General features: G+C 38.9%; 2 protein-coding genes across 8 annotated transcripts in view; one reads left to right on the forward strand and one right to left on the reverse strand.

Annotated features, from left to right (window-relative positions):
- The window catches only part of SERPINE3 (serpin family E member 3), a 33,476-nt gene extending 20,668 nt beyond the window's left edge, over positions 1 to 12,808 (forward strand). The window contains exons 7-9 of one of the 2 annotated variants that reach the window (XM_019971328.2): positions 7,746 to 7,832; positions 8,363 to 8,446; positions 10,839 to 12,808. In XM_019971328.2, the coding sequence (XP_019826887.2) occupies positions 7,746 to 7,832; positions 8,363 to 8,446; positions 10,839 to 10,882 (215 nt within the window). In that variant the 3' untranslated portion in view covers positions 10,883 to 12,808. Of the gene's footprint in view, positions 1 to 7,745; positions 7,833 to 8,362; positions 8,953 to 10,838 lie in introns of those variants that run through there. The other variant, XM_070800129.1, reaches the window with a different exon arrangement.
- INTS6 (integrator complex subunit 6) overlaps positions 1 to 24,224 on the reverse strand; it is a 105,367-nt gene that overhangs the window by 5,965 nt on the left and 75,178 nt on the right. For 3 of the 6 annotated variants that reach the window (XM_070800127.1, XM_070800128.1, XM_019971325.2), the window contains 7 exons: positions 24,008 to 24,223; positions 19,581 to 19,707; positions 18,632 to 18,774; positions 18,194 to 18,425; positions 15,344 to 15,715; positions 14,153 to 14,246; positions 11,846 to 12,468 (listed from right to left, as the gene is read on the reverse strand). In XM_070800127.1, the coding sequence (XP_070656228.1) occupies positions 12,375 to 12,468; positions 14,153 to 14,246; positions 15,344 to 15,715; positions 18,194 to 18,425; positions 18,632 to 18,774; positions 19,581 to 19,707; positions 24,008 to 24,223 (1,278 nt within the window). In that variant the 3' untranslated portion in view covers positions 11,846 to 12,374. Of the gene's footprint in view, positions 1 to 4,557; positions 4,640 to 5,829; positions 5,932 to 11,845; positions 12,469 to 14,152; positions 14,247 to 15,343; positions 15,716 to 18,193; positions 18,426 to 18,631; positions 18,775 to 19,580; positions 19,708 to 24,007; position 24,224 lie in introns of those variants that run through there. The other 3 variants (XR_011569720.1, XR_011569721.1, XR_011569719.1) reach the window with 3 other exon arrangements.

Here is a 24,224-nt window from a genome sequence, read left to right on the forward strand (position 1 = left end):
TATTCCTCTAACATAGGGATCACCAAATGAGGGCCTACCACCTGTTTTTATAAATAAAGTTTTATTGAAACACAGCCACTCCCATTCATTTAAACTCACCCATGGCTGCTTTCCTGCTATAATGGCAGAACTGAGACTTTGCAACAGATGCCATATGCTCTATAATGGCTAAAATATTTAATATCTGGCTTTTTACAGATAGAGTTAGCTGTCTAAAATACTGCTTTCCGATGTTTTTCTTTAAATATGATCAATAGACTAGTTACTTCTGTGCCTAAGTAGACTGTTGACTTAATTCTGGAGACACGGCCACTGAATCTAACAATAGATGTGTCATGCCTAAAATGGAGTAGCCACCTCCCACCTCACATCTTATTTGCAGAGATGAAATTATCATACAGCAAAGCAAATTATCATACAGCAAAGAGAGCTTGACAGAGAGCAAGTGATCAGAAAATGCTGGTCTCCCATCCTACAATTAACAAGGGGCTGCAGATAGTTTTGTACTACTGATGGACACTCAGCAACCACTGGGAACATTTGGTTTTTTCTTTCTATTTGGTACCAAAGCCCAGAATCAAGTTCCCCTTCTCCATTTAAAAAGTCACTCATTTCTTCTTTTATGGCCTCAAATCCTATTTTTGCTGCATGAAGAATGCCCAGCTGGGCCTATGCTGTTTTTCTCCCTATACCACCTTGGCACTACATGTTACGAAGCTTTTAAGAATAATGCCAGTGTCACTCACACTAAAGACATCAGCTAGAGATCCACTTTCTGAGCAGTCCCACTTCCTGTAGGCTCAGCAGGCTTTCATACCAACCCAAGCTTCCTAATCTAAGAAATAGTCCTTGTGCACAAACTTGAAACTTTGAAGAAACTGTCTTATTCTTAACTTTTGTGACTGGTTTCCAACCTCTGCTCAGGAAGACGTACAAGCTCCCTGTTTCTATGATGTGAATGAACAAACCAGCCAGAGTTGTTTGGTTGTGAACTGAAGTTAACTTATGCCATACCAGTGATTGGGCAGAGCTGCAGAAGGTCATCAAGATAGCAACATAGGTCATTCTGGACTTCAGTCTCTTTCCCAAGAAGACCAACTAGCAAGTCTCCACACATACGTCAACATTGTAGAAATGCCCTCACCTGGGGGTGAGGCTGAAGCACCCCTCTGAAACACAGAGACTGAGAAGGACCACGTTAGAAAGTAAGAAGAAATGGCTTCCCTGGTGGCTCAGGGGTACAGAATCCACCTGCCCATGTAGGAGACATGGATTCGATCCCTGGGCTAGGAAGATCCCACACGCCGCAGAGCGACTAAGCCCACGTGCACTACAGCTATTGAGCCTGTGCTCTGGTGCCTGAGAGCCACAACTGCCGAGTCCACGCGCCCCACAGCCCGTGCTCCGCAACATAAGACGCCCGCACACCACAGCTAGAGAGCAGCCCCCACTTGCTGTAACTGGAAGAAAGCCCGTGCAGCAATGAAGACCCAGTGCGGCCAAAGTAAATAAAGTTATACTTTTTTAAAAAAGGCATAAAAAGAAAGTAAGAGGAATGGCTCCTTTCTGACCACATCACCACCCGCTCCAGGCTGACGCAGCACTGCACCGAGAGTGCCCCCTGGTCCATGGTTTCTCCAGTGAGAGAAGAGAGGCCCAAGGTGGACATCTGGCTCATCCAGCTCATTCAAGTGTTTCAGGACACATCCTGACAGATCCGCTCAGGTCCTGCCTCACGGATCAGAGAGATAGAGAAGGGGGGCAAAGCCTACATACAGCATTCAGCACCTACACCTTAAAAGAGCATACTGCAGTGCACCTGAGCAAAATCCCCAGCCAGGAGCAATGCCCATGGGCAGAGCCAAGCCAGTGGCCCCATCTGGCCAGAGGGCTCAGTTGGCTCTTATGGGATTTGGGTCTCTGGTGAAAGGGCCACCATACTCCCAACTCACCCAGGCAGGAAAGCAAGTTCACAGCCCAACCTAACCACCAAGCATAGTCTCATGTCCCACTCATGCAGGAAGCCTGGCCAGAGAACCCAGATTGCCAAGAAGCCTGTCCTACGGCCATGCTTGGGCAGAGCTAAGTCAGACGCCCTGCGCAACTGTTGAGCACAGTCCCTGACACCACATAACCAGGAAGCCTGATCAGGGACTGTGGATGACCTTGGAGCTCAACTCATGGTACCACCAAGCCAAAGCCCAGCCTGTGGCCCCACCTGACACAGAGCCCAGCCAATAGCACCATCCAGTTGGGAAACACACCCTGAGTCCCCATCTGACCAGGAATGGTTGCAGAGCCCAGCCCACAACTGCCCAATCATACCATCCTGCCAGGGAACACAGCCTGCAACCTCACTCAACCAGAGGTAATTACCGAACTAGCAGCTCAACCCAACCATGAAACATAGCCAGAAGCTCCACCTAAAGAGGAAGCCCACCCAGTGGCTCCACTTGAACGCACAGTCTAGCCAGCAGTCCCACCAACCAAAGAAGCCAGCCAGCAGCAACCCCTGCAACCTCTGAGCATACGCAGTAGCCTTGTTCAAACAGAGACCCTGACAGAAGGCCTCACCCATCCATAGCTGCTGGGAGCTGACTGGTGAAGGTCTTTTTCCTGCCACAGCAAATCTATAAAGTCTGGGAGAGCAGACTGCTTACTTTAAATACATAGATGTTAATGCAAGGAATGAAGGAGCTTGAAGGATTACAAAAACATGATAGAACTGAAAGAAACAAATAAAACCCCAGTAACTAACTGCAGTATGCTTGCCTGGAGAATCCCATGGACAGAGGAGCCTGGCAGGCTGTAGTCCATGGGGTCGCAAAGAGTCGGACATGAATGAGCAACTAATACCCACTCACTCAACTCTCATAGAGAAATGGAGATCTATGAACTAACAAAGAATTCTGAGTAATCCTCTTAAAGAAGTTCAGTAAACTACACGAATGCACAGACAGACAAAATTGAAAAAACAGTGCACAAATAAGTAAGTTCAAGAAAGAAACACAAACTATCAGAAAACCAAAACAGAAATCCTAACGCTTAATACAGTGACTGCACTGAAGATTAGAGCCTCAACAGCAGAATTGATCAAGCAAAGGAAAAAACAAAAACCCCAGTGAATTACATTTGAAATTATCTAGTAAGAGGAGCAAAAGGAATACAGTGAAGAAAACCTATGGTAGTTGGCTTTCTTCAAAGCCAGCAATATATACACTATGGGAAGGAACCATATATACACTATGGGAATCCCAGAAAGAAGAGAGAGGGACAGAAAGTCTATTTAAAGAAATACTGGCTGAAAACTTCCCAAAATTGGAGAGAAAAATGGGCACCCAGATTTTTGAGGGCCATGACCCCAAATAGGTTGAACTTAAATAGGGCTACCCTGAAACATGTTATAATTAGTCGAAAGTCAAAGACAAAGAATTTGGAAAGCAGCAAGAGAGAAAGGGGACTTCCCTGATGGCTCAGATGGTAAAGAATTTGCCTGTAATGCAGGAGACCCAGGTTCAGTCCCTGGCTTAGGAAGATGCCCTGAAAAAGGAAATGGCAACCCACTCCAGTACTCTTGCCTGGAGAATCCCCATGGACAGAGGAGCCTGACAGGCTGCAGTCCATGGGGTTTAAAAGAGTTGGACACAACTGAGCAACTAAGCATGCACACAAGACAAGAAACGAGTTACGTACAAGGAACCCCCATAAGACAACCAGTGGATTTCTCAACAGAAACTTTGAAAATGGCTGTTATCAAAATGATAAGAAATGGCAAGAGTTCAGTGGTTAGGACTCCACACTCTCACTGCTGAGGGCGCAGGTTAGACCCCTGGTCAGGGAACTAAGATCCTGCAAGCCGTACGCCATAGCCAAGAAGAAATAGCAAGTGTTGGTAAGAATGTGGATAAAAGGGATCCCTCGTGCACTGTTGGAGGAATGTAAACTGGTGCGGCCACTATGGAAAACGGTATCATGTTTCCTCAAAAAAGTAAAATAGAACTTCTATATAATCCAGCAATTCCATATCTGGGTATGTATCCAAAGGAAATGAAATCATTGTGTCACAGAGATATCTGCACCCTCATGTTCTATTGTTTAGAACAGTCATGGAAAAAGTTAAGTGTCAACATATACGGTGGAATATTATTTGGCCATAAAAAGAAAATCCTGCCATTTGCAACATTATAGAAAAACCCTGAGTGCATTACGATAAGTGAATTAAGTCAGAGAAAGACAGATACTGTATGATCTCACATATACTATATATAATCTAAAATCTAAATCTAATCTAATAAAAAGCTAAAATCATAGAATCAGAGTACACAGTGGTGGTGGCCAGGGTGGGGAGAATGGCTGAAGGTGGTCAAAGGGTACAGATATAAAGTATATTATCTTATTTGCAATATACACATACATAAAATCATCATATTATACACCTGAAACTTACACTGTACATGCCAATTACACCTTAACAAAGCTGGCTGGGAGAGTGGCAAGAAAGCAAGATGTGAGGAGAGGGCTAGATGAGAAGGACAGAAAGAGGAACTAACCACCTACTTGGAGAGGCCATTTCAGGTTCTTTCCGGCACTCTGTATATTCTGGGCTGGCTGCTATGTGAGATACACTCTCCATCTACAACTAAGTGACAAGAAGAGGGGAAAGATAAACTAGAAGCAGATCCTGGCGATAACTTTTTCAAAGCATTAATACTGCCAATATTAAGTAATAATATCTGGGGAGACAAAAGACACAGCCAACGATGTGATGATGAGAAGCTGACAATGGAATGTCAGATAATCGGTTTACATTTTGCAAATCTTATGTTTATACAGTCTCACATTATGAAAACCCTTAACCTTCTGAGAGTATGGCCACATACAAAGCACCATGGGCTCCACTAACAAAGGGGAAGGGGGCTCTGAGTCATTCAGATGACACTTGCCAAGGATTCCTGTGCTGCGCCCGAGTCCACAGACACCAACCATTTCCTTACGAGTGAAAATCAGATTAAAGGACATTAAGGCAGCTGTTTTTATGGGGGAAATGAAACAAATGTAGTGTGTGGAGCGAGCCCCCAGTATTCAGTCATTCGTCCAACATTCACTATACACCTATGTGTGCCAAGCACTATTATGCTAGTTGAACGAGGTAACAAGTATTTAGAATAATACAGCTTCTGTTTTCTGGGAACTTACAATCCAAAAAGGAAGGTTCAGATGGAAACACAGAAGCTGTTATGGAAGAAGAGTTTATTCATTTGCTTTGGATATTGAAATGTAATATAGGAGTGGAAGGGTTTATTGAGGGGAAGGCGGCTAGCTTCCCAAAGTAGGTTCTGTAGAATGCTAACCTGGTAAATTTGGGGACAGGAGATCGTGTGTCATTCCATGGTTAAACACTACATATGACCACGCTCCTGTAGAGCTATGAACACCATGAACATTAACAAATGAGCAACTCTAAGAAGTCTACTGTTAAAAACAAAAGCACAAGCCTATTCAATTTGCATTTCCCATGTTATTACTCATGGAACCCTTTATACAGAATAGCACCTGTAAACAACCTTGGGAACAGATTTTGGGGAAACAGGTTGAATGGCCCTCAGTGTCATTAGACAGTTGCCAACACTGCAGGAGAGAATAAGCCCAAAGCCAGGAGGATCCTCTAGGCTGAGTTCATTGCATAACATATCCAGAGCCACTTAACAGAAGTAAGCAAATTGGGATCTGCAATACAAGATCAAGCAAGAAGAAAAACATAACCCACATATGACTCCTGAATCCTTGTTTTGATGACAAATGCTGGTCTTCTGAAATGTTAACTCTTACCAGAGATAAAATGTATAGGAGATGAGGATGCCGAGGCATGCCAGGCTATGGGTCTAAGCCTATGTCTGTGCAAACATGTAAATGTCACTTCTTGGGCCACTCCTGTAATAGGATGGAGAAAAAAGCTCCTCAGTTGCAGTTTCAAGAAAGTGAAATAGCCAAGTCATCTACTGAAAAACTCATTCATACCAACCAGTTGGCACCATTTCTCACATTGTGCCAGGGCATCTGGACTCTTAACACAAATGTATTCAACTATATTCTAGCTGATAGAGAACCTCTGCTCATTTCATTAAATATTTGGATACCATTCTAGATAGTAATGAAGTCACAGATTAGTAAAACCTTCTCATGACCATTAACCATTCCTTATACACACAGTTCTAATTTGGGTCCCACATTTCAGTTTGCTCAGGGAGTTAGCGAGACAGGCTATAGATCATAGATTTTCTAAAAAATGCTACTGAAAAAGACCAACTGCTAAAACCAATCAGAAGGCTGAGTGATGCCAAGTGACTGTTTCCATTGATTTTTCTCTCCCTCTGGCCCTTGTCTGGTCCCCTTCACTGACACTGAGAAAGATCTGTTCCTTACAGCAAACAGCCAACTCACAATTCCCTTATGTAAAAGACAGATGAGACGCCACATATCCTGTACTCTGCTGGTCTTACTCTCTCACAACACTCATTCACCGTCCCCTCGTATTGTGTATGAGAAATCAAAAATAATTTATCCTAAGATAAAACAGAGAAGCCCTCTCAGAATACAGCATGTCCCTCACGATGTTTAAGACTCCTGACACCACTCCCTTTCCAGGGCATGCTAGAATCAACTAGAACACACTTTTGCAAGGTGGTGGCATCCGTGTGGAAGGGTTGAGTGGAAATGGGCAAGGTACCTGCTGTCAGAACGCCTGTATCTGCCCAACAGAACCTCTGGTCAAGCGTGTGGATTTCTAGTTTCTTCTCGTTCTCAAGATTCTTAATTTCATTTTTTGTGTCAAGTACCAAGCGAACTGTTTAAACATGATGGATGGCTAAATTATAAAAACCTGTCCATTTCTCTAACGTCACCACTCAAATTCCTGTTTGCTAAGCTTATGATGCCTTTGAAATTGTTGACATACAACCATTATAGTTCTCACCTCTCGTTTTCTCTGCAGACTCTAGCCCATGAGGCAAGGTAATTGCATAACTGATATGCTCAGTATACAGAATGCGGTCACGCGGCATGAGATATTTTTAATACATTGCCTTTTAAAGCCCATAGTACAAACCTCTGACTGTCATTTAAAAGTGGCTCTTAAAATGCAGCCCAAGAAGGCATTCAAGGGAAGTCATCTCAGAAGCTTGCTGAATGTGCAGATTCCTGGGCTCTGGAATTTGCATTTTAACACATACTCTGGCAATTCTTATACACCGAAATTTTAGAAATACTAAAGATTTCAACAGTAACTAGAAATTGGGCTTGAAAATTAACTTGAAAAAATGGGGACACAGCCCTGAATATTGAGTGGGATTATTTAGTAGATGGGGCTCAGACAGTAAAGTATCTGTCTGCAATGTAGGAGACCCAGGTTCAGTACTTGGGTTGGGGAGATCCCCTGGAGAAAGGAATGGCAACCCACTCCAGTATTCTTGCCTGGAGAATTCTATGGACAGAGAATCCTGGTGGGCTACAGTCCATGGGACCGCAATTGAGTTGGACACGACTGAGCAACTAACACTTTCACTTATTGGATACTTAACCGAATTTGAGGCTTTGAAAGTTGCATAAAATACTGCACCTTAAAATTTCCCAAATCTCTTCCTATTTCCACAGTAAGCAGCATGCAAGACTATAACTCTGTTCTTTAAAAATGTACTCACATCTTTCAACAAAATGCAAATAATCCCATTTCTATTTCCTCTGCTTAGGCCAAGATGGCTTTTATGTTTCTGAAGCGATCCACAAAGCCAAGATCGAGGTTTCAGAGGAAGGCACCAAGGCATCTGCAGCCACAGGTGTGTGCCCAAGAGGACTGGGTGTCAGCAGTGCTCAGGAATGCTGCGGGCCCGCATCTCCCCCTTTGTTAGACTCATCCAGTTCAGCCTTCACACTTCTAAGCCTTCCCACTAAAATCCCATGTCCAGATGTGATAAGAGCATTAAAAAAAAAAAAAAAACAACGGAAAAACGGGGTGGGGGGGTGGTTAACAGAATCAAGTTCTTGAAAATGAGGGGAGAAAAAGAGCCATTTTGAAAAGGATCTGCACCATGACCCCATAAATAAGGAATAGTCATTCTGAAAATTACCTTCAGGAAGGAATTTATTCCATGAAATATTCTGAGAATAGGACACAGTGTTGGCTAAGTGCTATCTTTTCTTTTTAATTTTCCCATTTGCACCCCATCATAACACTAAAACAATGCTGTATCATTAGGATGCTTTTATTTCTTCAAAAATCAAGTGACTTTGTATCCAATTATAATAGTGACTTTCCTCAAATGAAGAGAAAATACAATGGGATTCTACTCTTTTATCTTTCCTGCAGCTCTGTTGTTACTGAAAAGGTCTCGGATTCCTATTTTTAAAGCGGATCGGCCGTTCATCTTTTTCCTGAGAGAACCGAACACAGGTATATTAGTGTTTTTTGATAGGATTCATGTAAATATTTATCAGCACCTCTCTAGCAACAAGGGCTCATTTGTCCACCCCAACCTAAAACAAGCATTCCTTTTAGCTGGTTTCTGTAGTGCTTCCAAAGCTCCCCAGTTGCTATGTCATGTATCCTGAGAAAGGGGGATATTTCATAACTACTGAGGAGACTAATACCCTCTTGTGGCTTTTCTGCCTTCTGTTCCTCTCAGCCCATTTAAAAATGTAAGTTTCTACTTCTGGGGAGGACTTAAAAAAAAATGATGAAAGTAAAATAAACGATGTATCTTTTTTCCCCATTGTTGCTGAACTTTCTGGGCCTTGTAGGCTGAGGGTGTTCATTCAGGCCACGAGTGTCCCAAGTTGTCCCCTGGTACTCTCAGCGCCCCTAGTATCCTAGGGAATGCACCTGCGTTTCTATAGCTTTTCTGTTGATCTTCCTCAAGCTTGTTGAAATTACACAGAAATCAAATATTTGCCCTAGGCCTTGTCCTACCATACAACCTCATCTTAATCCAAAGATGGTATGGTACAGGCAGAGCCTTAGCACATCAGAAGGACAAGCAGAAGTCCTTTAAGTCTCAACAACAGTGAACAAAGTATTCAAATGATTCCTCTTAATGTTGCCCCACCTTCTCTGGCAATTACTTATCAGCCTGGGGAAAAAAGAGAGATTCTCAGTAAAGAGTTGTTGGCAAGTCTAAACAATGTGTTAAAAATAAATAGGATGGACCAGGACTAACAAAATCAAGCAAAAGTGGATCTACTTTAACTAAACATCAGGCATTATTTTTATTTATGGAGAGAAAAAATGTCAAGTTAGAATAATGAAAATTATGCATAGGTTTTACACAAATCGTTAAGGAAATACTGTCAACATCATTTTATCTGAGAATCATTTGCGTACGGCTGTAATTTGTGCTAGAAAGCAAAGACACTTGTGACAAAAAGGATGAAGATAATCATTCACTAGGGAATTATCTATTAAGGGATTATTGCGGGGAGAGAAAGTCCATCAACAGAATATATCCTCATAGTATTTCACCAGATGAAAATGTCACTTATCACTCAGAACAGGTATCAGAGAGCCCTCTCTTAGAAAGGATACAGGTCAAAAACAGTTAAGATGAAGAACGACAGGTTCTACTCCCTCAAGAAACAAGAGACTGGACTAAACCTGAACAGAAGGGTCACTGTCAAAAGCTCATAGCCAATAAAGGTTGACGACAGTTAAGAGAACAGTTTCTCTTCTGGAATTCAACTGCATAAAATGATGTAAAATCTTTGAACTGACTAGTAAAGGATACATCACTGTTTCTGTGATAAAGAGTTTTCAGAACTGCCTTAATAAACAGAATGAAAATATAATCCAACACCAGTTCCATGATCCGCAATAGTCCCCGTGAGTTTCTCTGCCTTTCTCCCTGGGAGGTACCTGCTCACATCACACAAGGCCGAGTCGCTACTCTTCTGATGACGGGGTAATGAAAGGACAGAAATGAGCCTCAGCCTCCAGTATACCAAACTGACGAAGCTTACTGATAAGGGCAAATCATAACTCAATCAGTTGACAAATGGGACACATGTAAGAACATTACCAAAAATGATCTTCACCTCAAGATTAAACTGTTGGAGAACATCACTTGTCCAGCCTACAGTCAGCCATCCAGTGATCTAAAGGACCTAAAAGACATGATATTCCCCTCCATGTACTCCCACTTCCCCTTTGCTGTAGTAGTTCAGTAATTTAACTAACATGCCCAGTTTCTTAATCTGTAAAAACAAATAAAAAAAGCTCTGCAAGAAATGAAATATTAAGCTTGAATTTTTATGGGTTTCAAAGCTTGTGACTGTATTTTGGGGTAAGAGCGTAGACAGAGTATGGTGGCAGAGAGATTAAGGACAAGAGGAGACAACACAAACTGCTTCTTGCCAACTCCACCTAGGGTTCATACCCTGAAATATATTAAGGATCAAGGGTCTAAAGGATCACCTCATGAGCAACCTGTGAAATGCAAGAAAGAACATTCTGATAAGGAAAAGTGGGCAAATGTTGGAACAGACAGAATATTTAGTTGCTTTACTAAACATTCTTGTTAAATATTAACTTTTATCTGAATGACTTGTAAAGCTCTTCTGTTAATCTCAGAATCTAAACATATATAATTTAAAACCAGACAATATATTCTGGATTTTGTGTATCTGATGTTGAATTTAGCCATGTGACTGCAGCTAACTATTAATACCTTAACAATTCCACTTACTAAGTAATATCCTGCTCAGAGGTATTTTTTAAGAGGTTTAAAAAAAATGTTTAAAGAACTGCATATGAAAATACTATGTAACACTACATTATGTTTTTTTCTTGACAGCATTTGTCTTCAGTATTGGGAGAGTTTTGAACCCCCTACACTGAAATAACAGAGCTCAAGCATGTTCTCCACTTTATCTATGCTTTTCTTCAAAAATTACAATTTCATTTTCCTATACCCCTGAAATTTAAAAAATGATCTGCTGAGGTGTACAAAGATAAGGGTATGTGTTTTTCAAATATTATGAACCTAAAAATACTTCCACTTTGCCATAATTTTATAAATTTATTTTACCCTCTTTTAATCTAAATGTGTTTTAGCCTTCTTTTCTACTCGTTATCCCCGAAGCACTAAAAGGCACAGCAGTGACCTATGAATGGTGAGTGAGTCAGGCCACAGGCTCACAGTCCTCAGTAAGGACACGTGAGGCCACAGTGGACTGAGGGTGGATAGTGAATAGCGTTGCCTTTTCCTTATCCTGGACAACTCAGGGAGAATGCAGAATGGACAAAGTCATTTAAAATGTGTTTCCTTTCCATTTAGCTTCTAAAGGAAATGGACAGTTTAAGTGTAACAGCAGAGCAGAACAAAGAGATCCGTGGAACCCTCAGTCTGTTGTGGGACTTCTGCAAGCATGGCATCAGGCTGCTAAATGCTACACATTTCAGAGTATGTGGTGTCCCCCAAATTTACAACTCCCTGACAGCTTCACCACAGTCCTGGTGAGAAAGGAAAAGGGAGGGGTTGAAGGAAAGGAAGTAAGGAAACCAATAGAGTTCAAAGGTGTCTGCTTTTGAAACAGCTTTTAAGAGTCGGCCTATCCGCAGATACGTTTCCATTGTCTAGGCAGAAACGGAGTGTGTCGGAGTGGCCAACAAAATCTAAGAACATAGAGTAAAAAGACAATGCAGATTATGTAACATGTCATTACAGTTAGGTTTAACAAATGTGAACTTCAAGTGGTGTATTTTTCCAATGCTAAAAAGCAATGCCTTTAAAATTCCATTATCTTAAGATGGTTTTAAATGATTACTTTAAATGTGATTATTTCCTAAACCACACAAGAGTAAAATAGAGCATTTATTGATGGAATAACAAAAGTGCTTTTCTTAAATATTCTTCAAAATACATTTGTACAACTTACAATAATATATCCAAAATAACTGTATATACAAAACATTGCCTAGTTTTAATGTATGTGCTTTTTTTTCCCCAAAAATTACAAAGTAACTTTTTTATTTTTTTGGCAAAGTTCAACCTTAACAGAGGTGACAATTTTGAAGGTTGGTTTAAGAAAATAGAACCTGAGGGAAATTGACACGCAAGAGTCAATGACAAGCAAGAGATTTGGAGGAATATTTTTAGTTTGTTAAATAAAAATGTTTTTTTTAGAGTGATACTTTTCACATTACAAAAATAAACCAAAATGAAGAAAAGGTCACTGTAAAATGATGGAAAAAGGATCTGTAGACTTGCTCTTAGTATTTCAAAAAGCCAACAATGCATGTCAAAAAATGAATGCAAGATCACAACAGTCTTGTATTTACTTTGTATTTGGAGAAGGTAGTGAAATAAGTGGCCACATTCTCTTTTCTTTTAATTGCTATTAATATGGTTGATCTGATTGGCTCTTCGATGAATTTCATCCAAGAAGTTCTCCAGTTGTTCTATTAGCATTCTTTTTTTAAACCTGTATGAAAAAATAAGTATAATAGCACTCTCAATTTCTTTTTAACAAATAGTTACATATCAGTATAATTTTTTTTTAAAGAGAAAAACTGCTTTGAGAAGATTTTTTAAAGTGAAATGAAAATGAAAAATCAACAGCTTTATGATATATAAAATCTCTTAGCAAATTATTTTATCAGTACAGTATTATAGTTTGTTTCTAAAACAAACAATCCAGGCCTAGGTACAATGGATAAGAGGTTATTTCTTTCACAGTAAAAAAGAAAAACAAGGGAAAAAAAAAAAAACCTAATAAATACAAGGGTTATAAACATTCCAGCAATCTGGGTTCCCAAAGAAATGACTCCAGTAGGTTCTTATTCTCTATGAAAGTGCAATGTTGAAAGGAGTATGAATAAAATATGAATATAATCCCCCACAAAATGGAAGAAATGAAATTTGGCCATTCACATTTAAACTGTGATGTTCTACTATTACAATTTGAAAACTAGCAACAAGTTAAGGACAATCAGACATCAGCACTATAGGATATAGCTAACAGTTAAAAGTTCAAGTGAAAATTTTTAAATTTTTTCAGTAATAAATATAGCAGACTAAAATTGCTTTTGTACAGAAGTATGTGTACATAATGTACAGAAGTATGCAGATGCTTTTTAGACTCTCCAAAAACACGGCCCAATTGATGCCTACTTCCTCTGTACTTGTAAACTAATAACAACTAACCACCATAATATTATACAACTCTCTAAAAGGTAACAGAATTCAGGCACCCGGAATACAGCTAAATCTATGAAGTTTGAGTTGATAGCATGTTATATAAAGAGCAAAACAGGTTAAATATTCAAAGTAAGTAATATGAAAAGTTATGGCCTTATCTTGAGACTTGAAAGTAGCCCATGCTCTAGCCACTCATAGAGGAAAAAAAAAAAAAAGGATTAATGGCTTTATCTTAAAAAAATAAAAACCTTTACATGAAGCATGGAAGAAATTGGTGGGGTACATAATTAAAGGGTGGGTAGCATAATTAAAGGATGGGTATCTTGGAAGGTCAGATGAGATAAACCTTAAGTTTTCTTACAATACTAGAATTCTAAAAAGTCTTAAAGGAGAAATTTTAAAAAACACTTTTTTACTCACTAAACTCATACAACTATGCTTTCCAGTTAATTGCACTTTGTGGTCACCGTTTATAATCTTGATCCACATTCCTTGTACTAAAGTACATAATCTTGGGCTACTGAAGCAATCAGAATAAGGCTCATTTGTCCAGCTCTTGTCCCTTAATTACATGTTTTCCCACGTACAAGTGAACTCCTGCATTCAAATACTGCCTTTCAAGGTTACTTTTAATCACTAATATTAACTGTAGTTCAAATATACAGAGAAAAATGAAAGACTGTAAAATATAAAGACATCAAAAAGCCACAGAGTAGGATAAATGAGAATTATGCCAATACCTGTAATGTGTAGAGAGAAAGGGTTCATGATTTCTAAAGAATTTGTGTGTGGCTATTTTTTAAGTGACCTTAACTTTCAATAAACCAAAAATAAGAATTACTTATTTACACATTGGTGTGTCATATACATGCATAACAACACAAGTATAAAGTAGATACTGTTAAAATACCAACTATAGAAACTGGGGACTCATTTCATCATACCATAATGTACAACAGATTACTTACCTTGATGCTTCTTTAATGACATTTTGTAAAAATATTAGTCTTGTTTGTAAACTGCCTTGCACATGCTTCAGTAAAGTGAAGATTCTTTCATATTCTTAAAAATAAGAGAAGCAAAAAGAAAAGTGGTGTTACTTTGCACACTTATTCAATATTTTCCTATTACAGTTTACTACACATCAAGATTAAGACAAAACTAAAAATAGTTTACCTAAAAACTTCACCGTTCTTTAGAGATTTTATAATACATGTATTTCATCAGACATCAACAAAGATAAAATAACTTGTCAAACACTGCCTTTTCTTGGTAAAAGTTCTCATTAGGGAACTCATGTATATATATATATCAAAACATACAGCTTAGAAGAATGAGTAAACAGCTTTTTTGGTAGTGCCACTGAAAAATAAGAAGTGGCCTTTACAAAAATCCAACCTTACAACAAACTCTAAATTACAGCTAACATAGGGGGTGGATAAAATAGAGGAAAAAAAATAAACAAGAATGCTGTCTCAATTTCAAGTTTTCACATAAAACTTAATAGTCCTCTGTCAAGGACTATAAGCTCCTAAAATGACCAGTACTGAGTCTTACCCACTTCTGGACCACCCATGGGCACCATCATAGCAGGTGATCTGTCCAAATCTTCTGAATGAATATCAGTAAGAATATTGAAACTTTATCTCACAAAGTTCTTCTCTACTCATATAACAGACAACTTCATAATTTTAGTTTTTTGGCCTAAACGCATCCCTGTCACTATTATAGTTTAAATCTTAAAAGTTAAGATGGTGGGTAGGTACTGTGCCAAGAACTTTACAGATATGAAGTCATTTAATATTTATTGCATCTTTGGGGGTTTTTTCTGTTACCTTAAAATTCCAAAAAAAAAAAAAAATTCCAGTTGCTGGTTGGCAGAATGTTCAAGACTATCGGTTCCTGTCATGGGAGGAACCAGGTTTAATTTTTATCTGTGTGTTTCCCTACTCTACTCTCATCCCTCCTTATTTACCACACCTAACACAGTACTTTGGATATAGCAGTAAGTGTTGGCTGAATAAAGAATGGGATCTTATATAGCTGATATGTTGTTCTCAAGACTGATCTAAAGTCAGATCTATGCTTTAGTTAATTTGACTTTTTTCTTAGAGCACATACAAAAATCAAATCTGTTGTCTGTCTCTAATTATACATACTTCTTCCTGGCTTTCGGATCTCCTTCATTATTTGTGCTTTTAGTTCAGTGTTGACCTCTTCGTGGCTTCTGCAATGCATCAATTTCTTTCCTCTGTTGAGTGAAGATGCTGGTATATTCTCTTCAGGACATTGTTCTTTATCTCTGGGCTCCTCGTGATTTTCTAAAAATCCACCAACAGTGAGGTCATTAGTTCCTAAGTGGTCGTGACCGAGAGCCTCTGTATGATTGGTTGGTCGTTCCAGTAAGTTGGCTGGAGAAGATCCTGAAAATTCAGCTTCCATAGCATTTGGTGTAGTATCTGATGAAAGTTGGTCTGCAACATGATTTTCAACCACATCATCCATTGTCGAATCATTAGTGGCTTCAGAAACTAAAAATAAGGAAAAAAGAAAGAAAGATGAGAGCCAATTTCAAAGCACACAGTAAAGAAAACGTCTAAGAAACAATATTGTAGCAAATCACAACTGATCTCCTTGACTCTTAGAAATTAACAATGTGATACGGTTCTTAAGCTTTGCCATATATACAGTGTATTTCAACGTGAAACATTCACAGTATTTACAAAATTTGTACAATTTTTGCCTGGGGGGAAAAAATAAAAGTCAGTTTAAAAAAACTTTTAGTTTTCTGGTTTTTTTCTATGGCAATTTTATTGAATAAGTGGTTTTCACTGCTTTAGGGACACATATATGATCAAGATTATCATGGTTATCCTTTTATTAGAGAGAAGGCAATGGCACCCCACTCCAGTACTCTTGCCTGGAAAATCCCATGGATGGAGGAGCCTGGTAGGCTGCAGTCCATGGGGTCACTAAGAGTCGGACACGACTGAGTAACTTCACTTTCACTTTTCACTTTCATGCACTGGAGAAGGAAATGGCAACCCACTCCAGTGTTCTTGCCTGGAGAATCCCAGGGATGGGGGAGCCTGGTGGGCTGCTGTCTCTGGGGTTGCACAGAGTCAGACACGACTGAAGCGACTTAGCAGCAGCAGCAGCAGTTCATTCCAATTTACCTCTGCCTTATACAGTTACTATTTAGAGGCAAAAGTAAACACAGGAAGCTTAAGCTAATCAGTATTCTGCAGCAACATGGCCCCAAACCTCCAGAGCACCTTTCCGTATAACCATCCACATGGTCTTCACTACTTGAGCAATGAAGAGTAGCTGGTTCCACTTCAGCTCACTAGACTAGACATAAAAGGCTTGCAAGCTTGCCACTTAATATCAGATTATTTTATCTGCTCACCAGAGAAAGCAGCTGAATTCTCAGTTCCCTGATTGCTCACCAAACCACCAGGACCCAGATGAATTCATCGCCTTACTATTCAAAATTTAAACTCCCTCCCCACCACAAAAATTCTCTGAACTTCTGACTCCCTTCCTTCATCCTAAATCGTACTCCATGATTTGCAAACTTCAATGAATAATCTCAACAGCAACTCCTGTTTTAACTGAAATCCAGCTCTCCTGCAAAGAAAGCCCTCGCTCTCAAACTTTCTCCACGGACTTAAAATGAGGTGGCGTCACTAGCCCCTTTTCTTTCCAATGCCGCTTCAAGAGCGTTTCTCCACGCACTCTTGTGAAAACTCTTGCTCTTTTCATCTATAAAATCCTTCTGTACCTCTCTTTTTTCTATGTTTCTTTTCCTTGAAAAATATATCCACACCAGATTCTTTGTCCTGTAATTTACCACGATCTGGATTTTGCTAATTATTTCCCTGTAGCTACAGAGGCTTGATCAGATTGATGTTCATTCAGTATTTTGGGTGGCAGATACTTCAAATGTAGTACTGTGTAATCCCATCAGGAGGGATCATATTTGGCTTCTCTCCAGTTAAGATGTTCTTACCCATGAATGATCACCACCTACAATTAATTACTCCATTAAACATTCCCTTCATCAACTCTCATTCTTCCCCAATAATAATATTCCACATGACTCAGCGACTGAACAACAAAAAATACTCCACACAGTAATGTCAGCCTGGTCTTTATGAAATGCCAATCAGATCAGATCACTACCTCTTTCAATGGATTTTCACTGTCCTTAGAATAAAGTCTAGAATTTTTTACAATGGCTTCCAAGACCCTCTATGAAATAGACTGTGCATGTCTTTCTTTTGGTTCTCACCTTACCTCATTCCCAGCAGCCCGCAAATATACCAGAATGCTTCAGTTCCCTTAATGCCCTGCTCCTCACAGTGTGCCTCTGAGTATACTCTTCCTGTAAGAGTACTATTACTGTCACATAGGTAAATGCACAGCTTCAGTTTACTGATTTCCATTCATCCGTCAAGTGTTGGCTTAAACAGAACCTCCTCAGTAAACTGCCTTGACCCCACAGACTAAATCCTCTTGCCAAATACTTCCCCAAGTATACTTGACTTCCCTTTTTGTAATATTCATCACACTTCTAAGGAAATGTGTGATGACTTTCTTTCCTCATTATAAATGAAGGCAGAGATCACTATTATCTGTTTACAGCTACATCTCAATGCCTAACCCTGTCTAAATTAAGCATATCATTTAATAATTAATTGCCGAATTAAACAAATTGAAAACTATCTTTCTGTGGGTACTGATAACGCCCCTTTAAAAACTGTCATTTCTAAACGCTAAAGATTTGCAAATGATATTTCAAATCATGATAGCTATTAAGCATAATGAATGAATATACAAAATGTTCATTAAAAAGACATAAAAAATGATTACATGCTAATTTGGAATAAACAAATATTTTCTCTAGACACTCTTGGAACTTTATCCACTTTTCCTATATCAGAAAACTCTCTCTCATGCAGAACCAAACTAAAAGCAACAAATACTGTTTAAAGAAAAACCCTTACTTTTATGAAGAGGAAGGGGTTTAATGAGGTCTGGCTGTGCTTGGGTCATAGGTGCCGGTGGTCCTTTCCCTCCGATGTGGTTGTTCACAACTGGGCTCTGCTGCCGGCCCCTCAGCAGTGGAGACATGCAGCGTCGTCTCTTAGGGACACCTTGCATATTTGGTTCTCCAGGTCGTTTATGTTTATTTTGAGGTCCAGCCACAAATTCATCTGCCTCATCTATCATCATACCCTGTAGCAACGAAGAATTTCCCTGACTTTACATATGGTTTTCAGTTGTACGACAAACTCCAATTCCCATTAAAGTACATTTTAAAGATGTTGACATAGTATTCTACCAAGCAAATAATTTCGGCTTACTTTAGTTAAATTAAGAACTATTAAATCTGTGCCTCCCACAAAAAAAAAAAATTATATAATCGAACACTTCAAATTTACCTTTTTATCCAGCTTAAAGGGGTTGCCAAATGTATGCAACCTCCGCGGCTGATCAGGATCAAGTTCTCTTAATGGAGAAGGTACTTGCTTGAGGTACTCCTGGTAATTCCCCATTTGTGCTATAGGAACACTGTGCACTTGGTCTTTTCAAACAGAACAAAGCAATAACAAAAGTTAACTTCGCTGAAACTACCTTCCATTTAGTTAACAAATAATGTGTCCTTGTGTGTGAATGCTACCTGGTCTATTCCAGGCAACTTTTCCTTACCATATATTCTAAATTAGTTTGTTGCCATTATAAATATTGTGACATAAAATCTTGAGTGCTTTTTAATAAAATTTTAAATAATTTTATCTTCTAAACAAAGCAAAAATATTGCAGTTAGTTTCAGTATATAGAATAAACAGTATGTGTAACCCTTCTATGAAAATGTCTCTTCTATTCTGCTCCAAAGCAGAATTTAGTTAAAGCATAATTTACAGAAAAGAGGTATCACATAGATGATCCTTTTCATATAAAACTATAGTTGAAATGTTTACATCAGAGTTGGCAAAGGGTTAAGTTCTCATCTGACTTGATTTGTAGGTGCCAAAGGTATAGTTAAGGAAATACTAGAATATGACATATATTGGCCATTCCGAGTTAAACTATCAGATACTAGTAGATCACAAGAAAATGATTTTGTGTGTGCCTGTGTATGTGAATGTATGAAGAAAGCCACAAGGAAACTAAGCTATTACCAAAGGTTGTTTCCTCTGGAGAACAGAATTTGGGGCAACAGTGATGGTAGGAAGAAGTGTAGACAATTAGAGATGACTCAACTTTCTACTTCATTCAATGAGAATGTAATATTACAGTCAACTCTTTAAAAGTTATAATAACACTCTGTATTTTCAATATAAAGAAAAGTTTACTGAAGAAATACCAATATTAAAACCATGATCTAACCTTCATCCTGTCCTTTAAGAAATCTGCGGGTGCTCTTCAAAAGATTAGATCTCATTCTTGTTAAGTGATCCAAAAGATTCCGTCTTGGTATGTCATATGCATTTCTAAACGTCTGTGGCTTCAAATCCTGTTTTAAAAAGATTCAAAGACAAAATGTATTTTGAAACAGAATTAAAAGACTACAATCTCCAGCCCGCAGCACAGCTTAGAAAATAAGATATACAAGTCAACTAATTAGCTTAAAAAAATAGAATAAAGAGATATGATACCATCATAATGTACTGTTTTAATAACCAAAAGATAAAAACTCAGTAGTGAAGCTCAACCAAATTATCTCAAACTCACATCTGTCCAAGATTTCATTATGTATCCTGGCTAACAGAAGTAAATAAAAGCTTTGATGTGTAATTTACATACTATAAAACAACCCCATTGTACATAAACAGTTTGAGCATTAATAAATGTACAGTTGTGAAACCAACACTAGGATCAGTTTTAGAACATCCCCATCACTCCACAAGTTTCCATGTGCCCACTTGCAGTCACTCGCAATTCCTATCCCCGCAACCACTAATCTGCTTTCTCTACATCCCATTTCATAAATGGAATCTTGCAATATGTAATCTTTTCTATCTGGCTTCTTTCCATAAGCATGTTTTTGAGATTCATCCATGTTGTTCATGTATTGGTAGTTTATTCCTTTTTACTGTCTTTTCCTTTTTACATGGATATACTGTATCTTTATCCATTCACCAGTTGATGATCACCAGATGGTCAACACCGAAATCAGATTGATTATATTCTTTGCAGCCAAAGATGGAGAAGCTCTATACAGTCAACAAAAACAAGACCAGGAGCTGACTGTGGCTCAGATCATGAACTCCTTATTACCAAATTCAGACTGAAACTGAAGAAAGTAGGGAAAACCACTAGACCATTCAGGTATGACCTAAATCAAATCCCTTATGATTATACAGTGGAAGTAAGAAATAGATTTAAGGGACTAGATCTGATAGGTAGAGTGCCTGATGAACTATGGACGGAGGTTCGTGACACTGTACAGGAGATAGGGATCAAGACCATCCCCATGGAAAAGAAATGCAAAAAAGCAAAATGGCTGTCTGGGGAGGCCTTACAAATAGCTGTGAAAAGGAGAGAAGCAAAAAGCAAAGGAGAAAAGGAAAGATAAAAGCATCTGAATGCAGAGTTCCAAAGAATAACAAGAGGAGATAAGAAAGCCTTCCTCAGCGACCAATGCAAGGAAAAAGAGGAAAACAACAGAATGGGAAAAACTAGAGATCTCTTCAAGAAAATTAGAGATACCCAGGGAACATTTCATGCCAAGATGGGCTCGATAAAGGACAGAAATGGTATAGACCTAACAGAAGCAGAAGACATTAAGAAGAGGTGGCAAGAATACACAGAAGAACTATACAAAAAAGATCTTCACGACCCAGATAATCACGATGGTGTGATCACTGACCTAGAGCCAGACATTCTGGAATGTGAAGTCAAGTGGGCCTTAGAAAGCATCACTACGAACAAAGCTAGTGGAGGTGATGGAATTCCAGTTGAGCTATTTCAAATCCTTAAAGATGATGCTGTGAAAGTGCTGCACTCAATATGCCAGCAAATTTGGAAAACTCAGCAGTGGCCACAGGACTGGAATCAGTTTTCATTCCAATCCCAAAGAAGCAATGCCAAAGAATGCTCAAACTACTGCACAATTGCACTCATCTCACATGCTAGTAAAGTAATGCTGAAAATTCTCCAAGCCAGGCTTCAGCAATACGTGAACCGTGAACTTCCTGATGTTCAAGCTGGTTTTAGAAAAGGCAGAGGAACCAGAGATCAAATTGCCAACATCCTCTGGATCATGGAAAAAGCAAGTGAGTTCCAGAAAAACATCTATTTCTGCTTTATTGACTATGCCAAAGCCTTGACTGTGTGGATCACAATAAACTGTGGAAAATTCTGAAAGAGATGGGAATACCAGACCACCTGACCTGCCTCTTGAGAAATCTGTATGCAGGTCAGGAAGCAACAGTTAGAACTGGACATGGAACAACAGACTGGTTCCAAATAGGAAAAGGAGTACGTCAAGGCTGTATATTGTCACCCTGCTTATTTAACTTCTATGCAGAGTACATTATGAGAAATGCTGGACTGGAAGAAACACAAGCTGGAATCAAGATTGCCGGAAGAAATATCAATAACCTCAGATATGCAGATGACACCACCCTTATGGCAGAAAGGGAAGAGGAACTCAAAAGCCTCTTGATGAAAGTGAAAGTGGAGAGTGAAAAAGTTGGCTTAAAGCTCAACATTCAGAAAACGAAGATCATGGCATCCAGTCCCATCACTTCATGGGAAATAGATGGGGAAACAGTGGAAACAGTGTCAGACTTTATTCTTCTGGGCTCCAAAATCACTGCAGATGGTGACTGCAGCCATGAAATTAAAAGACGCTTACTCCTTGGAAGGAAAGTTATGACCAACCTAGATAGCATATTCAAAAGCAGAGACATTACTTTGCCAACTAAGGTCCATTTAGTCAAGACTATGGTTTTTCCAGTGGTCATGTATGGATGTGAGAGTTGGACTGTGAAGAAGGCTGAGCGCCGAAGAATTGATGCTTTTGAACTGTGGTGTAGGAGACGACTCTTGAGAGTCCCTTGGACTGCAAGGAGATCCAACCAGTTCATTCTGAAGGAGATCAGCCCTGGGATTTCTTTGGAAGGAATGATGCTAAAGCTGAAACTCCAGTACTCTGGCCACCTCATGCAAAGAGTTGACTCATTGGAAAAGACTCTGACGTTGCAGGGACTGGGGGCAGGAGGAGAAGGGGACGACAGAGGATGAGATGGCTGGATGGCATCGCTGACTCGATGGACATGAGTCTGAGTGAACTCCGGGAGTTGGTGATGGACAGGGAGGCCTGGTGTGCTGCGATTCATGGGGTCGCAAAGAGTAGGACACGACTGAGCAACTGAACTGAACTGGACTGTTTTCAGTTTGGGGCAATTATTAATGCTGCTATGAATATTTGCATACAAACCCTTTATACACATGTATTTTCATTTATCTCAGTAGATACCTACAAGTAGAACTGTTGGTATACAGCAACATTTACCTTTCCTAAGAAACTGCAAATTAACTGTTGATAATTTTCATCAACAATGTGTAAGAGTTCCAGCTGTTCTATAACCTTAAACACTTCATATTTTTCAGTCTTAAATTTTAGCCATTCTAGTGGGCATAAAGTGGTATCTCACTGTGGTTTTAATTTGCATTTCCCCACTTGACTAATAATGTTGAACATCTTTTCATGTGCTTGTTCAGGTCTGTATATCCTATCTGGTAAGGTGCCTATTCAAATATTTTGTGTATTTTTTTATTGGATGCTTATCTTTTTATTACTGAGTCTTAGGATTTCTTTATATATTTTGATACAAGTTCTTTATTCAACATATGCTTTTCTCCCAGGCTGTAGCTTGTCTGGGAGAAACTTCAAAGTTTCTTCTGAAGACAAAAATTATAATTTTACTGAAGTTCAGTGTATGAAATTGTTATGTGTATGTGTTTTTTGTGCTGTATTTTAGAAATCTTCATTGACCCAAGATCCAACATCTTATATTTTTCCTGTAGAAGTTTATAGTTTCAGTTCTTACATTTATAACTATGATCACATTAACTAATATAAGGATCAGTTCATTATTTTGCAGATGGATAGCCAACTGTTCCCACCCTATTTGTTGAAAAGACTGTCTTCTTACCCACTAAATTATTCTGGCATCTTTGTTAAAAATTAACTTTATATATGAAGGTCTACTTCTGTCCCACTGACCAAAATATTTTTCCTCATGCCAGCAACACATATGTTGATCACTGCAGCTTTATAGTAACTTTTAAAATTAGACAGTGCAAGTCTTTCAGCTTTATTCTTTCCCAAAATTTTTTCAGCTACTCTAGGACCTTTATACCTCCATATAAATTTTAGAACCAGTCTGTCAGTTTCGACAAACAGGCAACTGGGATGAAGATCTTTCTAATAATGAGTATTCATAAAGCATTTCAGGATTATACTGTGTAGCCAAGGTCAGTAGTATAAGTACCAAACTACAGTGAATTCTACTATTAGCTATGTAACTTCAGGCAATCTCTAAGCCTGTTTTCTATCTCTCTAAGCCTGTTTTCTATCTATAAAATGAACATGATGGTTTGCTCTTCATCAGTCCATCTGCTCATCCACTCACCATGTATAGTGTTTTAAAATTCAATGATTCAATAATATTAATAGCATAATTGATCATTATTCTGCAGAGGTATAGAAGTTTGGACAAATTGGATATCAGTTAATAGAAAATTTGACATATTTGACAATATAGACTATTACTAGAGCAGTACAAAATTCACATAACTATTACCTTATTGAGCAAAGCAACTTGGAACCCAGTGTATTCTTTCATATTAAGGTCCAGCAGTCTGTGAGGAACATCCTCTGAAATACCCTGGAGCAGCTGTTGAAAATCTTTCCTATAAGCCATTGATAAACCATGTGATCTGCTTCGGACTTTAATTCCAGTTTCCTGTACTACTTTTTTGCCTACAGAACCGATGACTCGATCAGATTCTATTTTGGCC

Source organism: Bos indicus, chromosome 12 (assembly GCF_029378745.1).
Source record: "Bos indicus isolate NIAB-ARS_2022 breed Sahiwal x Tharparkar chromosome 12, NIAB-ARS_B.indTharparkar_mat_pri_1.0, whole genome shotgun sequence".
In the NCBI taxonomy this organism is placed as follows: domain Eukaryota; kingdom Metazoa; phylum Chordata; class Mammalia; order Artiodactyla; family Bovidae; genus Bos; species Bos indicus.